The sequence below is a fragment of the Hyperoodon ampullatus genome (assembly GCF_949752795.1).
Source record: "Hyperoodon ampullatus genome assembly, chromosome: 1".
Lineage (NCBI taxonomy): Eukaryota > Metazoa > Chordata > Mammalia > Artiodactyla > Ziphiidae > Hyperoodon > Hyperoodon ampullatus.
Genome location: NC_136914.1, coordinates 32,685,026 through 32,702,606, shown reverse-complemented (window position 1 = coordinate 32,702,606; position 17,581 = coordinate 32,685,026). Strand labels below are relative to the sequence as shown.

Below are 17,581 nucleotides of genomic sequence, written 5' to 3'. Positions count from 1 at the left end.
AATCTCAGGGCTAAAGCCTTGGGATTGAGAAGATGAGGAACAATCTACATGATGTGGTTTCCTAGAATCCTGCCAAGTGGAGAAGGTTTGTCCAGGCGAGGAGAGTGACCAGCCAGCTGCTTGTAGGTCAAGTTTAGGGCTAAAGATTGCCCTTGGCTTTAGCAGCCTAGGGGGTCACTGGGATCCAGAACAGAGACAGTCTCCATGGAGTGAGGAGAAGAGGGAAGCCTGGTCAGAGTGACTCAGGAGAACACAACAGGGGGACCTAGAGCCCTCGATGTAAACGGCCTGTTGGAGGTCGTTAGCTGCCCACAGGAGGGGAGGGTGGGGAAATAGCCAGGGGGGGTGGGAGCTGAGAGGTTTCTTGGCTTTGTTTTTCTAAGGGGCACAATCCACACACGTTTATTTTTGGTGGAAAACAACCAGTAGTGAAGGAAAAAATGAGAGATGGTAGAAGTGCAGGAGCAGTGAGAGGGGATGGGACGTAGGAAATGAGGGATTGGCCTTCGCTAGAACACAGTGGATTTGTCCGCAGGGTCAGCAAACTCCTTCAGCGACAGACTGAATAGCAAACATTTGAGGTTTCTGTTGAAACCCCAAAATCCTCTGTCATAGCACTAAAGGAGCCTTAGACAATAATAGTTGAATAGGTGTGGATATGTACCAGTAAAACTGGATTTATAAAAATAGGCGGTGGGTCAGATGTGCCTGGTGCATCAGGTTGACTGACTGCTGGTCTGTAGTGTCAGGAGAGAAGGTAGAGCTGATGGGCACACAGTGAGATGCGGTCATGTGGTCATGGGGGCTAGCCTCTGATTTTGTTTTCTTAGTGAAATGGGAAGCCAGGTCATGAGTTGCAAGGGTGATAGGGAAAAGCGCTGTGGTTCTGAAGGGAGAGAGACTGGTGAAGGAACTGGGGAGGTACACCCTGATTGCCTGGTAGGATCACGGGCCTCTGGAGGTCAGTGATGGTAAATTGAAAGTGGGATCAGTCAACATGTTGACTCATTAAAAGAAAACTAGGGACATAGTTAGGTTTTTGAGATTTATATGTGTTGTTGTGTGTGTTAATGTTTGGTTCTATCTTATTACTGAGTAGCGTTTCATAGTATGGATATACCACCATGTGTTTCCCCATTAACCAGTTGTTGGGGATTGGGTTGTTTCCAGTTTTGGGGTATTATACATGATGTGACAAATAATTGCATACAAGGCTCTGTGTGTGCATACATTTTCATTACTCTTGGGCAAACACCTAGAAATGTGATTTCTGCATTTTATGGGAAAAGTATGTTTAACTTTTCTAAAATATTAGCATAATGTTTATCAAAATAATGATACCATTTTGCTGATTCACATACTCCTGTGTCATACACTCCCCAAATACGTTTTTTTTTTTTTTTTACTTCTTATAGTGCCTTGGACCTTGGTACAATATTGAATACAATTGTGAGAGATGCTTATTCCTGATTCTGGGTAGAAATAGTTGAAGTATTCACTGTTGAGTGTAATAGTGACTCTAGTTATTACAAATCTCTTAATCAGGTTGAAGAGGTTCCCTTCTCTTCCTAGTTGGCAGATGGTTTTTACCATGACTGTTGACTTTTGCCAAATGCTTAAATGTTTTCTCTGAGTATATTTAAAGGTTTATATGTTTTTTTCCCTTTATTTTGGCAAATTTTACCAATTGATTCCTAGCTATTAGATGAGTAGGTAAAATTATTAGCACAAACATGTTCATAATATTAGTTTTTCCTTTTAATGTCTAGCTGTAGTGATGTATTCATTCCTACGTACTCCTGAAATTGTTAAATTGTGAATTCTTTTTTTTTTTTTTGACCACTCTAGATAAAGACTTATCCCTTTTCTTGGTATTTTCAAAACATCAGCGTTCATTTCATTCATTTCTATCTGTTTATTTTTCTTTTTCATTGATTTTGGCTCTTATCTTTATTATTTCTTTTTACTCAGTTTGGATTTTATTTGATCTCTTTTTGATGATTGAAGTGGAAACTCAGCCGAATTTAGACCTTTCTTCTTTTCTAACATGGATATTTAAAGTTACAAATTTCCCTTGTAAGTCCTGCTTTAGCTGCAGTGCACAAATTTTGGTATACTGTATTTTCATCTTCCTTCATTAAAAAAATATTCTCTAATTTCCCTTGTGATTTCTTCTTTGGCCCATGGATTCTTTAGATATGTGTAGTTTGGATTCCAAATATTTAGCGTTTTCATAAGTACTCAAATATGATTTGTTTTTAATTTTGTCAGGGAACATACTCTATGATTTCAATCCCTTTATGTTTATTGAGACTTTGTTAATGGTCCAGCCCAGCATATGTCTCCTGGCAAACATCCCATGTCACTTGCACTGTATATTTGTCACTCTTGGGTATAGAATTCTGTAAATATGAGTGGAGTCAAGTTGTTGATAGTACTGTTAAAATCTTTTATGTCTTTTGTCTAGTTATTATAGTTATTGATGAGAAAGTTTTTAAAATCTCCAACTCTAATTATGGAATTATGCTTCAGGTATTTTGAAGCTCTGTTATTAGACCCACACATATATATAATTTTATCTAAAAAGAAATAATATTACTGACAGATTAAATATCAGGATAGACAATATGGCTATTTTGACCCAGTGTATCTTTCCTTTTTCTACTTTTTTTCCCCTACATTGTTCCAAAAGATTATGAAATCAATTTGCCAATCTTTTCCTTCTATGGCCCATAATTTTTATTTTCTAAAATTTAGGAGAAGAACATATATCATTTACCCTAGACTCATTTTGATTTAAAAAAAAAAATCAGTCTTGTGTTCCAGTTTTATTTTTCTTTCTATCTCTTTTTGATTTACTTTCTCCATTGTTAACAAGTATCAAAGCTTCCTCTGTGGATTTTAGGTAGAATTTGTCTTCAGCTCTTTCTTTAAGTATAAAAGTAACTGTGGAGGTAACGTCTTATACTTTTTACCCTACGTAAACTTTACTGTAACACATTCTTTTCCTGGTACGTAAAATGCTTTAGTTGCTGCTGAAAAGGATTTTTTTTTAAACAAATACTTTTTAATTATAAATGTAAAAAGATGAATAATTCAGGTCACAATTCAGACCTCTAGCAGGTCACACACAGTACCTTTCTTCCTTATTATAGTCTTTTCTTATCATCTGGAACAGTGGTTCAAGATCTTTTTAATTATAAGCATCTCTTTCAAAAATGTCAGAGATTATTTCTGGATTCCCACATTGTAGTAATTGTAGTTTTCCTTTTAGTATCCTTTGATTAGAATGCTGTGCAACGATAACATGCTGATGTAATAATTTAGCAGTATTTCTAAATGAATTTTCATGTTATTAATCACAACTCCACATAAGAATTTGGTGCATAGTGTAGTTTGTCTCAATATGGGATAAAGATGATTTCAGGTTTAGACAGTAGCTGTTGTGCACAATTTCTCCTTGACTTGCTCTGTTGGTTCTATTTGTTGTTAATTAAAAGTACTACCGGGACTTCCCTGGTGGTCCAGTGGTAAAGAATCTGCCTTGCAATGCAGGGGAGGTGGGTTTGATCCCTAGTTGGGGAACTGAGATCCCATGTGTGGCGGGGCAACTAAGCCCACACCCCACAACTGCTGAGCTTGCGTGCCACAAACTACAGAGCCCACATGCTCTGGATCCTGCATGAGACAACTAGAAAGAGAAAAGTTGCATGCCACAACTAGAGAGAAGCCTGCGTGCTGCAACGAAGACCCAACACAGCCAAAAGAAAAAGAAAAAAATAAATAAATACAAAAAAAAATACTATCTCTACCTCCCCTTTCTTTTCCTTTTCTTTTTTCACCCTTTTTCTTGCTTTCCTTTTTCAGTCTTCTAGGTTTTGGTATTCCTGTTTTAGGCAATAGATTGCTAGAGTGTATGCTATTAAAGAATTATTTTTCAGATGTTTCCTCTGAGATTGTCTGAACGAGAAATCTCTGGACATCCCATAGTCAATGGGAGTTCACTATCAACAGTGGTCTCTTAAATAAGGATTTTATCACTATAAAGTTCTTTCTGCATATTGATGAGCTGAACAACTTTATCTTCACCCTGAATTCTTTATAGAAGTTTTTATTCAGGTTAACATTTTTATGTAGCTAATTTATTAGTACTTTGATTTATATTATTTGTTAGCCATAACTTTTAGTAGATGTAGACCCCACGCCTATTTATCAGAGTTGATATCAATTTTATGACATATTCCCTGATTTGAAATCTAGACTTGGTTTGTTTTTGCATTAGGGAGAGAAAGTAACAAATGACAAATAAGGACTATATGTTTTAAACACGTTATAGAAAGATTATACCAAGAAGTCCTGGAATTTATTAGAGAGGTGTTCCATTAAATGGGGATAATATACACAATATTGAAATTATAAATATCCCCATTTTTATGAATGATGGGTTTCACATTTCTTTTATTGGTTCATAATGTAGTAAAATTCAGGCAGCATTTCACTATGAATTATTTAAACAATGAAGTAATCTCATCTGAAGGCCATATTAAGATAAGGCTGAAATATTTGTCCAGAGAAATATTTGCTCAGATTTCTTATTTTAGGATAAAAAAGCAAGTGGATGTTTCCTATTTTAATATGATTTTCTGAAGACAAGTCACACAGTGGGGTCCACATTCTCTTCCTTCTCAACTGATCTCCGTTTCCATTCTTACATCTTCGAAATGATACAGATCTTATTGGAATTGGTCACCATGGTTTTTAACTTAATGCCTGGGATTATAAATGTCTCCCAAATATCCATTAATATCCTATTATTCCGAATCTTTCTCTGCTCCTTTGACCCCCTTTTTCTGATGCCTGAGCCTCTCCGGAGTCCCCTCCTTTTCCACCACAACCTCCCCTGAACGATACTGGCCAATCTGTCCTTCAAGAAGTTCCTGGGTGCCCTGTGCTGAGTCGTGGTCACCAGTTCTTTGTTTCTCGGCCTTTATCTGGCCTAACTCGGTGTTTTCCTTCCAAAGTCACATCTTTTCTATATTCTCCTCTTCCTATATTTCATGGGTATTTCCCCAGTCATTCTGTTTAGAAGTTTGTCTCAATCTTTTCCTTCTTCCTTTAAACAGTAATCAAGATTTAAAAAATGTTTTCTCCAAAATCCTTTCACATCCATCCTATCCTTCATTTTCTTATTCTTTGTTTCTGCATCTCCTATAGTTTTCTTTCTCAGTTTATTTTTTTCATCCCTAGAAGAGTGATGTTATTGAAATATTCTCTTGATAATGTCATTTCTCTACCAAATATGATAAAAGATCTGCTCTAGGACTTTGAAGGCCTTCTATAATCTAGCACTATTCTCCATTTCATTCATAAAGCTGCTAATATATCAGGATAAATATTCAGGTATACTACTAAATTTACTACAATTTGATACATTCTGTGTTATTGATGAGCATGAAATGCTATGGAAACACAGAGAATGGTGTCAATATATGCTACTTCAAGGCTTGTTTTTGATTGATAAGTTGACATAACATTTGAATAAGAATAAAAAAATAACTTGGGAAGATGATTTGCTAAATTAATGCCCATAGGTATAATTAACTGAGTTTAGGGCAATGTTTGAAAAGATCTTGGATTTTTATGTTACTTTTCACTTCCAGGGTAGAAAACGTTAAAACCTATATTAACTTTTAAAACATGGTCCTGTTAATTAGTTTTCTTCAGGATAGAGGATAATTACAATATAATAGTAATATATATATATATATATATATATATATATATATATATATATATATATGTAATATTTTTTCAGTCTTCAGAAGTTATATTTTACTAAAAGCTTTTCTTTCTAGGAGAGAGTCTCTTAGTTCTTCAATATAAAAAAAAAAAATCCCCAAAACTCCACACCTTTCAGGAGCCTCTGAAATGATGCAACTGGTGGAATATATATTTTTCAATGTTTTAAATGATTATTGATACTAATATAGTGTTTCCCGTATTCCCAATGCAAGAGCAAAGAGAACCAAGTACATCTTTCATTATTAGGGTAATAAAAAATAAAAATTTATTTTTTTAAATGTTAAGTGTTTACACACATACCACCCACATTCAATAATTCTTACATAAGAAGCAAGTACATGGCATTTCTTCTACTCTTTGTGTTTTAAGGGGACCTGAGGGACATTGAAAGTTATTGGAGGGGGATTTCATCAAAGAGCAGTGATTGTAGAACATTTCACGGGAGTAAGAAGCAACTTGAATTCCTGTTTCTGTCCTGCAGGAATCTTCTCAGTGCTCAGCTTGGCCTCTGAGTGCACAACCCTGGCTGCGGAACTTCCCAAGGTGTCCTACGTGAAGGCTTTGGATGTGTGGCTCATCGCGTGTCTGCTCTTTGGCTTTGCGTCCCTGGTGGAGTACGCGGTCGTCCAGGTGATGCTCAACAACCCCAAGAGAGTTGAAGCAGAAAAAGCCAGAATTGCCAAGGCTGAGCAAGCAGATGGGAAGGGGGGGAGTGCAGCTAAGAAAAACACTGTGAATGGCACGGGCACACCTGTTCACATCAGCACTTTACAGGTAAGGATGACGTCGGCCAGCAAAGTGCATTCTGCGGGTTTAAAGGTTTGGTAGAATTGGTTCTCGTTTTTCTCTCACAGATGCAAAGGGACTAAGCACAACCTAGCTTTTGGAAAAGAATAGAAAACACTTAGGTCCAATACTAACTGAGAAAAAAATCGACACTTTATTAAATTACTGGAGAACTTTCCGTGGAAATTAAGGATGCTTCAGTTCCTTTGCTTTGATGGTCACCATTGAATGTGGAAGCCTTGACCAAATGACAGACCTTTCTACTCTTTCTCATTTGACAAACCATCATGAATGGCCGGGGGGTTGAAGGCTTATGGGGCCCACGTTCTTGATTCAATCTCCCACCCATTCCCCATCAATTTTGGAGAGCTTCACAATGCTCATGTCAGGCAGGCTACTTCTTTATTGGGTGCCTGGCTCATAGGGAAACTATGCCCATGGTTTGGGATTTGTCCAGCACAGAGTGAGTAGCTAGAGAAGAACTGAACAGTTAAAACCCATAACCTTGCCTTGTCACTTGGTGATGGGTCTAAGAATAGCGGACCATGACTCTAGATTCAGGTACTGATAAATCCTGGAGCGACAGACCACGTCATGGATTAAGGACAGTTGTCCACTCACCCCAGCATGCCTGTACTTGATGACTTCTAGTTGAGAAGACCCTAGGCCAGGGGACCATTTCCACTGAACGTAGCATGGTAAGTTCCACAAGAGACTAACAGGTCCAGATCATCTTACAGCCTTGGAAACCTTGCCTACATCTGGCCCCAGATCATGTCCATTTGCTGACTGCCACTCCTACCAACACCTAGAACGTTAGACACATTTTTAGAGACAAAGGCAAGCAAACTGTTCTTACGTGGTGCTGTCTGCAGGTCTTTGTTTTTTTATTCTTTTGAGTCATTCATCTCATTTTCTGAGCCCACAGCCAAGACTCCCTGCAAATACTTTGTTGCTACCTTGTAAGGAGGTTCCTCCAGCCCTAGAGCTCTTTATACACTAATCCTCTTCATGAAGGATATGTATAAAATATCCATTAATGCAAAGCTATCATGGCCTTAAAGAAATCATGTCTTTGGCATATCTCTTTCCATCCTTTTCCATGTAATGTGTCTGTATCATTCCATGTGAAGTGAGTTTCTTGTAGGCAACATATCATTGGTTGATGGCATTTAATCTTCTCTCTCATTCTCATGTTTTAATTTGTATATTTAGATCATTTAAATTTAATGAACTTATTGATATATTTAGGGCTTCAGTCTATTTTATTTTTATTTATTTTTTTAATTTTATTATTATTTTTTATTGGGGTATAGTTGCTTTACAATGTTGTGTTAGTTTCTGCTGTACAACGAAGTGAATCAGCTGTATGTATACGTATATCCCCTCCCTTTTGGGCCTCCCCTCTCCACCCCTGTCCCACCCATCTAGGTCATCACAGAGCACTGAGCTGAGCTCGCTGTGCTCTACAGCAGGTTCCCACTAGCTATCTGTTTTACACGTGGTAGTGCGTATATGTCCATCTCAATCTCCTAATTCATCCCCCACCCCCATGTCCACATGCCCATTCTCTACATCTGCATCTTTATTCCTGCCCTGCAAATAGGTTCATCTCTACCATTTTTCTAGATTCCACATATATGCATTAATATTTGTTTTTCTCTTTCTGACTTACTTCACTCTGTATGACAGACTCTGGGTCCATCCACGTCTCTACAAATGACCCAGTTTCGTTCCTTCTTATGGCTGAGTAAAATTCCATTGTATATATGTGCCACATCTTCTTTATCCATTCATCTGTTGATGGTCACTTAGGTTGCTTCCATGACCTGGCTATTGTAAATAGTGCTGCAATGAACATTGGATGCATGTGTCTTTTTGAATTATGGTTTTCTCAGGGTGTATATTTTGTGTCCTATTTGTTCGATTTTTAATCTCCTTCTTTCTCCTTCTTCCATGTGGACTGCTTGAACAGCTTCTAGAATGACATTTTGAGTATTCTGTATTGTTTGTAAGAATGTCACTCTCTTGCTTGGAGGCTGCTCCAGGTGTCCCATTATATACACACGACTTTATCACAGTCTCCTGATGTCACTCTGTTGCCACTTTGTGTGATGTGTAGAAATGCTACCTGCCTTTAACACCTTTTGCTTTCCTCTTCACATGACAAAATTATTGTAAATACTTCTTAGAACCTAATTAGAAAATGTTACACTTTTTGCTTCACCGTCAAACATAATTTGGAAAACTCCGAGAGACAAGGAAAGTTTATTGTATTTGTGCCTATTTTTGTTTACTTTGATCTTTCTTCCATTCTGATTTTCCAAGGTTCTATCTTTTATTGTTTGTTTCCTTTTAGAGAATTGCCTTTGTCCATTATTTTTGGGTAGCTCTGCTGGTAACAGATCCTCCTGGTTGTCCTTCACCTGGGAATGTCTTGGTTTCCCTTCATTCCCAAAGGATGTTTTCACTGGGAATAGGATCCTCGGTTGAAAGTTCTTTTCTTTTGGCACCTAAAAAGTATTGTGCCTATTCATTCCGGCCTCTGTGGCTTCTGAGAAGAACTCTGCTTCATTCACACTGTTTTTCTCCTTTAGGTAAAATGTCATTTTTCTCTGGCTGCTTTCAAGATGTTTTTTTTTTTTTTTCTTTCTTTCTTTTTTTTTTTCCTTTAATGTTCAGAAGTTTAATTATGTATTTTGGAGTGGATCTTTTAGGGTTCATCCAGTTTGGGGTTTGTTCAGGTTGTTAAAAAAAATGCAGGCTTATGCTTCTTGCCAAATGGAAGAAGTTTTCAGCTGTTATTTCTTTGAGTACCTTTCCTCCATCCTTCTAGGACTGTGATGACACAGATGTTAGATTCTCTGTTACAGGCCCACATGTCACCACCGAGGCTCTGCTCATTTTTCTAGTAAGTTCTCTGTTGTTCAGGTCGGGTAATTTCTCCTGTTACACCTTTAGTTCACAGGTTTCTTTCCTCACCCCCTCCTCTTCTTGTTGAGCCTATCCATGGAGATTAATGTTTTGATTAAATGCATTTTTCAGTTATAAAATTTTCATTTGGTTTCTCTTTTTTTACTTTATTTTTTTCTTTCCCTCCCTTCCTTCCTTCCCTCCTTCCTTCCCTCCTTCCTTCCTTTCTCCCTCCCTTCCCTCCTTCTTTCTTTCCTTCCTTCCTTCCTTCCTTCCTCCCTCCCTCCCTCCCTTCTTTTTTTCCTCCCTTCCTCCCTCCCTCCCTCCCTCCCTTCCTTCCTTCCTTCCTCCCTCCCTCTCTTCTTTCTTCTCTCCTTCCTTCCCTCCTTCCTTCCCTCCCTCCTTCCTTCCTTCCTCCTTCCCTCCCTCCCTTCGTCCCATCCTCCCTTCCTTCCTTCCTTCCTTCCTTCCCTCCTTCCCTCTGTCCTTCCTTCTCTCTGTCTCTCTGCTGGGATTTTGTACTCCTTTTCTCAGGCTTTCCATTTCTTATTTACTCCAAGCATGTTCATAATTGCTGATTTTGCCGTGCTGCTTTAAAACCTTTCTTGGATAATTCTAACACATTTCATCTTGGTGTTGGTCTCTATTGACAGTATTCTGAGATCTTCCCCAGTTCTTTGTACCATGAGTGATTTTTCTGTTGCCACCTAGACAGTTCATATTACGTGATGACATACTGCATCTTGTCTAAACTTTCTGTTTTTGCTGCCTTCTCTGGCTGTTTGTCCAGGAGAAGGAAGGCTGCTCCCTCCTTGCTGCCAGGTGGACATGAAGTCCAGGCCCCTCACACAGTGAGGTGGGAGCTCCCATTCCTGCCTGGTGGCATCGGGCATCCTTGGTCCCTGTGTGGCCTGCCTGACATGGGGTGCCTCAGTACGCCTGGCGATGAGGAGCAGCTTGGAGCTTGCTGCTGGATGGGGTGGCAGTCCTGCCTGCATGGTCCCTACCAACACCCACAGCTCCCCTGGGAGCGGGGCCTTGTGACTTGTCCCCAGAGATGGAAGGCCGGCTCCCTGTTTGGCCTCCTCCAGTTAACTTCAGGGATGGCTGGGCACCTGTTACAGCATCTGGAAGGCAGATATGCAGCTCCCTGCCCAGCCCTTGGCCTGAGGTGTGGCCATAGTTGTTCCTGTGATGCTGGGCTGCAGTAGAGAGATTTCTGTCTGAAAGGTTTCTGTCTTGCCAAGTTACCCCTTCCTTGGTCCTTTGTCTAGAAGAAGAGGGCTGTTATTGGGGCTATTTTTGTCTGCACCCCTTGGCCTTTTCAGTTCCAAAGCTGGGACATCTGAAGCCAGAAGGAAATGCAAGAACTTACCACTGTGCCCTTCCTCAGCCCTGAAGGTCTTCAGCTGACCTGCTTCCTTTTCTCCACCTTGCACAGCCTTGTGCTTGTTTTTTCTGATGTCCAAGGTATGCCTTGTTTATCTTCCTGGGAGCAGAAGGACCCCATGTTCTTTCAAGGCCCCTCAGCATCCTCCTTGTACGTGCACCCTGCCTCCTGCATGTAATGATTAAGTAGAGACATATCACTGGACTGCTCTTAACACTTCTGTTAATGATGCAACCATTCTACCTGTTGGGCCAGTTCAGATTTACTGCCCTCCTGCCCCAGGAACACACCCTTTAAAAAGATCATGGTCCTCTTTCCCAGTATTTTATTTTCTTCTCTGTTCCCATCAAAGCCACCAAATAGTACCTGGAAGAGGTAAGAACTGATCAAAAGCAAGCCCCAGCATATCAAAGAAATGGTACTTCTTTGTGAGAAGCTTGGGTTTTCCTTCTAAAACATACACTTGTTTCTCCAGGCCAGGAATGGAAGGAGAAATACCTGAGACTTACATCCCAGGGTGATGTTCACTCTTTGACTTTTTGGCTCTAACTGTCAACCCCTCCATTTACATCTCTCCGTCATTTCCCCCCTTACTCGTGTTTCCAGCCCACTGATCCCCTTCCCCCTGGTTAAGAGACCTGGAGACTGAAAACAAATCTGTGCTGCAGAGTAGGTGCCTGATTTCTAGTAGTGTCACAATCAGCCCCATCATCTGGGGTGTCCTGGAGCCTGGCGAGCTACAGAAAGCACCAGGGACATAGAACACCACATGATCCCGGAACCTTAATATATTCTGTTGACTGGAAAAATGAACAACCTAAAAGTTGAGAATTATGTTTTATTTGGGGGACATTCTTAGGACATCAAGCCCAGGAGGCAGCATCTCGGGTAACCATGAGAGAGCTGCTCTGATGAGGCGAGGGGGGAGCCAGTATATAGAGGAGTTTTTGCAACAAAGACCAGGTAGTCGGAATAAAAGATTACTGTTACTTTAAAAAAAAGCTATCTCAAGTTAATGAGTTTAGCGTTTTTCTATGTATGAGAAGATGCAAGAGTCTGGGCTCACTGAAATCATTCCTTTGATGTGCACCTCAGCTACCTGGGCTTGTGTTCTGTGCTTTCTCATCCTGAGTCTCCTTGGGGTGCATCATTGGGGCTGCAGTCTGATGACTGCTAGATGGTGGACATTCCTTGTTTCCTTCCCCTTCCTGAGTTCCCTCAGGGCTCACCATCAGGGTGGCTGTAATGTGATGGCTCAATGGCTGCAACATCCTTTGTTAACTGATATATGGCAGCAACATTTTAGTTCTCAATTCCATGAAAAGGGGTCCTGATGGAAGGAGACTCTTCAGATTCAGATTTTCAGAGTACTAGGGAACATACCAGGATGACTTATGAACATAGATATAAAAGATAAGTAGGATCCAGGATATTAGACTGAATTATCTTAAATTTGGCTTTCAAGCTTTAAAATAATTACCCAATGAATAAAAGTTCAACATATTTCAAAAATTCTATGTTTTTAATCTCTATGTTTTTAGCATAAGCATATATACCTGGATTCTGAAACTACTGGGACATTTTGCTACAAATGTCATAGAATAATGTTCTAGAGTTTAAAAGTTGACCAGAGATTTTCATCTCCAGAAATAAATTTAAGTTACTCTTATTTCTTCCAAAATGAAATTTCTAAAGTGCAAAGGTACCTATGTAATATTTGTATCCTGAGACAGGCTTCAAAATGAGAATGAGTCCAAAAATAACAGCTTTAATAGACACATCCAACTTATAGCAAATTTGTAAGGTTGATAAATTCAGAAGGTTACACATTTATGCATTAAAAAATATGAAAAAGAAAATTTAAAAATTGTTCCCTATTTAATTTATTGATTTTGCTAATGTAAAATATATTTATAGTTTTGGTTTCAAAATACACTTGTTCCAGTGTATTTTGCTTTTCAAAATGCAGATTTTCACTAGGTAATTTCAATCAGGGTATATGTCACTTATTTTTAAACAGAATAACAATAATAATTAATGGAAGCACAGTGAAATTTGAATTGTAGAAAAATTTTGATGCTGAATTTTAAAATTATGTTGTGCTGCTAACAAAAGGAAAGATTTTAAAAAGTGTAAGAAAGCTGAAGGGTAATTTAATCTACCTTTGAGTGTGAGGTTTTCATGATTCTGCCTGCAGACATAAATTTGCCGTCATACATACATAATTCTCTCGATTTCTCCCTTCTCCAAATCTGGTACTTCCTCCAACATTGCTAATATTTTTTTTACTAATTTGTTTGTTCACTCATATATTTCTATTTTTATTCAATAAAAACAGTTGAGGTCCTACGTTGTTGTTAATATCACCCTATTTTCAACACTTAGTATCTTACAGGTGAGCCACAGCTGAGGTTCATGCAGCATGAATGAGATTGTTGTTTCTTTATGGTAATATGTTTTTTAAAATAAGGATTGATTTAAATTTGGTAAAATATATAGAGATTATTCCCTTCTGAGCATATTTTTATTATCTTTAGAGGATACCTTTACCACCGTGAAATCACACCTAAGTCTTCTGGCCCAGAAATATTACCTCTGGTGATTCGCTTTTACCTGTGTGCAGATTCACGCTGGAAAGGACCACAAAGAAAATCTTAGAGGCTACAGTTTGAAGCCTTTGGAAGTTCTTATCTTCATCATTTTTTATCCTTGACAGCCTCATTATGGTAGTACCTCATTTTTGCTACCAGTAATTTTCAGAAGTGACAAGTTTATATGATGAAAGTAAATGAGATACATATTCATATGAGGAAAAATGAGGAAAGTACAAATTGGAGATTTGTAGAACCAAGATCACTTTTAAGAATGTGTTGAGTGGGGTTACTGTCTTAATTATAAGTAGCTCATTTAATCCCTCTGCCTGTGATATTATAATTGTTTAAAATAGTATTTATATTGTAAACTCTTTGTACTCTCGTGTACATGTTTGATTTGATAATGATGTGTGGAGAGTATTAACTAAAGAAAGTTGTGTTTGTGTAAAGTCTCTGATGAGCAGAAGAAGAGACCAGCAAATGAGGTAATGAATTATGAGCTGTTTAAGCAACTAGAGGCCTTCTCAGTAGGGAACCTAATTTTATTGCTTATTCAGCTCTGACACGTCATTAAAAATTACTTCTGCAGTAGACGTACTCTTCACCAACACACACACACACACACACACACACACACACCTCTCATTTCAAATATAAGAATCTGCAAATACGTTTATAGAAGAGTGTTCAATAAACTAAATGATTAAGCATTTAGTATAACCAAACTGAAGTTTTTGGAGTGCTTTTTCCTGTTATCACTTCAACATTGAAGTAATTATTCTTTCCTTAAGTACTTCCTATATTTAAACAATCTCTGGGAATAAATGTAACATTCTATGTCTACATTTTGAATGAGCTGTGTAGGTACAATTCTATAGTGATTAAAGTTCCTGGCAGAATCTAAGAATTTGTTTATGTAAACAAAACACTAGAAAATCTGAAGTATTAATATGTATGACTTAGATTATAATATCATATAAATTGGGCTACTTGTCCAGTTACTTATAGATACTGAAACTACCCCTAAAGCCATGAATAAAATACAGTTCAGAGTAAATGTATTTCTGTAGTAAATATGTATGACCTTCTTTGTGCAAAAGTAAAAAGAACTGGTAGGAATCATGCTTCCTGAGTTGCTGTCAGAAGCCAGAGTCCTCCTTTGTTTTGATACGTGATTCTAAAGCACAGTTAGTGCTCTTGGAGCAGAGGATTCTAAAGTGAGAAAGAGCCTGGGACACCCACAGAGTCCCAGAGTTTGCAGGCTGCTCTGAGAGTCTGAGAATAGTACAAAGGTTTGATATGGAGAGGCTATTCCCAACTTCTCTTCCAATCAAGGTCGTGATTGAGTCTTTACACAAGTTCGCTGACACACACTGAGACTTACCCATTCGTCAAACAGTCCTGGAAAACCAGAGCTTCAAATGCGGTCTTCTGTCTGGGACACTTACCAGGAGGGTATGTGAGTGTGAACATGTGTGTGTGTGTGTGTGTGTGTCTGTGGAGACAGAGCTTAGGTGACAGACTGCTTGCTGAAAGTGGCCTTTTAAGATTTCAAATTGGGGAATTTAAATAAAAGGCCTGGAAGTAAATTTTAAATATATGTTTTCATAATTTGTGATATATATATACATATATATAATATATACATGAACGATTTCCCAAAGTCACATTTAAATAACTTAGATTCCCATTGATAGATTTGTTCTGTCTCATTCCATTGATCAGTCCCTATTTTTTGCCAGACATTTTCCTAGACACTGTGTTAAATTGATGTGGACCAGAGCCTGGACCAATGGTGGCTCCATCAGGATATAATTCCTCTTTAAGGTCTACTGGGTTCTCACCATGGGGAAGCTGGGATTGTACATTAAAAAATGGGGAACGGTAATCCTCTTTCTTCTGGCTGGCCTCCTTTAGCTCCAAGTCCCATCAAACCAGGACGGAACTAAATTGACACTTTCTAAATATTTTAATATGTTGGTGATTCACATTTTTTTAACCTATAAAACATTCAGAAAGGATGAAATTCTAGTGCCTCAATCCCCATTCCTACTTATCAACATTTTCTTGTGTAATTTTGTACAATTATATTTACATAAACATCTTTTTCAAAAGTTCTTACCCACCAGGATTGTACAAATATCTATGTGGTATAAAGATATAATAATAAAGCCAACATACATAGATCAGCTTAAAAAAATAACATTACCAGCACTTGTTCAAAATTGAAAAAAAAAACAAAAAAGGAAACAACCTAAATGTATAAAGCCAGAGGATGTGGTAACACATTTTCATTTGTTTTTTCACTCAGTGTATATTGGTTATCTTCGCTATCCACCTCTGAGCACTGCCATGTCCAGAAAATATGCCTCAGTGTTTGTTCGGGTAAAGGATACCGTCCTAGTACCTGAAGGGCTTCTGGGGAATGATTTGTATTACATCTTACATTAAGCATCATTTTTACCCAGGCATAATCTAGTAAATGTGAATAGAATCCACATAATTAGTCAATGTATTATTCTAACTAAGGCAAAAACTAGAGTGTACTGATAGTGTACAATGACATGGTTTCCTTTTTTGGTAAAACAGTAAATATTTTAGTGAAGATTTCCAAGGTGAATCACAAAGGTCAGGAATAAGAACAGTGGAAGATTAAGCAGTGAAATCATGGACTCCCCCTTCTGTGGCCTTTCCTTAAGCCACTGGTCAGCCCTATACCCCTGTCTTTTCCAAGAGCTTTTCTGACGGCCAGAGAGAGTTCAGTGTGAAATAATTATTTTGTATATTGTAGGGAATTGAGTCAAATTTAATAATTCAGAGATGATCAACTGAAGAGTCTCTGCAGCATATGATCTGGCTGAAATATTCACAGTTTCTTTGGATTTTCTGAGTTTGGGTTCTCTGGCTAATTCATCTTCAGGCAACCAGTGAGGAATGCCTTTCGTTGGTCAATCTTTGGTTCATGATCATTGTGACCATTTTTAGTTCTTACTTGTGAGTGTGATTTAGAGACACAGTCTGTCTCATTGCAGGGACAAATGCCTCAGCCTTTTATAAACAACCCAATTTGGCAATAGGATCCCTGGGGAAATCAAAGGTCAGAGGTACCAGAAGACGTTTGCATTCTGTATGCTCTGCTAATATGATCTGTGTCATGGTTAAGTGTTGGATTTTCATTTATTGGTCAGTCTTTCAACTGATAACTCTCACAAGCCTGGGAGCACCTAAGATAAATGATGATTTGCGCCTTGATCCCTTAACATAAAATCACCTAACAAAAGTTTATTCCATGACATAAGCCTTGTTATATAGGCAACATTTTAGAGCCCTATATGTTCAGGTAATTCCGTGGTTTAATCAGTTGACTATTATTTCTGTTTGACAAAAAGACATAATAGTCAACTGAATAAACCATCAGATTTTTAAAATATCTTTTTGAAGATGTTTTATAAATAGACAAATTCTAAATATCCTGTCTTTAATTTTTATTCTCAGGTTGGAGAGACCAGATGCAAAAAGGTTTGTACATCCAAGTCTGATCTGAGATCTAACGACTTCAGCATTGTTGGAAGCTTACCGAGAGATTTTGAATTGTCCAATTATGACTGCTATGGAAAACCCATTGAGGTCAACAACGGACTTGGGAAATCCCAGGCCAAGAACAACAAGAAGCCGCCTCCTGCCAAACCCGTTATTCCGACGGCAGCGAAGAGGATCGATCTTTATGCAAGAGCGTTGTTTCCTTTCTGCTTCTTATTCTTCAACGTTATCTACTGGTCTATATATTTATGATAAACCTTTTCCATTTGTATAAAGTCAAGTCCCATTGCATTGTGAACAACCTCGTTCATTAATGCGAATCTGTGAACATTCTTTGCATTTTCATAGCAATATATTGCATTTTGGATGCCATTGGAGTGTAATACAAATATGGCGCCTTCATCATGTGGAATGGCAGCATGATCTTGTTACGTCTGTGCTCTAATCATGATGTATTTATGTAAAGCAAACATAATTCCTTTAGGAATAAATGAAGGATAAGCATACTATGTAAAATAGAATTCGAACATTTCTCTCCAGTTAGTGTAAATTGCAA

The 17,581-nt window shown here is 38.2% G+C and overlaps 1 protein-coding gene across 5 annotated transcripts in view; it reads left to right on the top strand.

Moving 5' to 3' along the window:
• GLRB (glycine receptor beta) overlaps positions 1 to 17,277 on the top strand; it is a gene marked incomplete at both ends in the record, with an annotated part of 76,917 nt that extends 59,640 nt beyond the window's left edge. For 2 of the 5 annotated variants that reach the window (XM_079707865.1, XM_079707864.1), the window contains 2 exons: positions 6,284 to 6,576; positions 16,981 to 17,277. In XM_079707865.1, the coding sequence (XP_079563991.1) occupies positions 6,284 to 6,576; positions 16,981 to 17,277 (590 nt within the window). Of the gene's footprint in view, positions 1 to 6,283; positions 6,601 to 16,941 lie in introns of all 5 variants that reach the window. The other 3 variants (XM_079707863.1, XM_079707862.1, XM_079707866.1) reach the window with 3 other exon arrangements.
• Between the last annotated feature and the right edge of the window lie 304 nt (positions 17,278 to 17,581).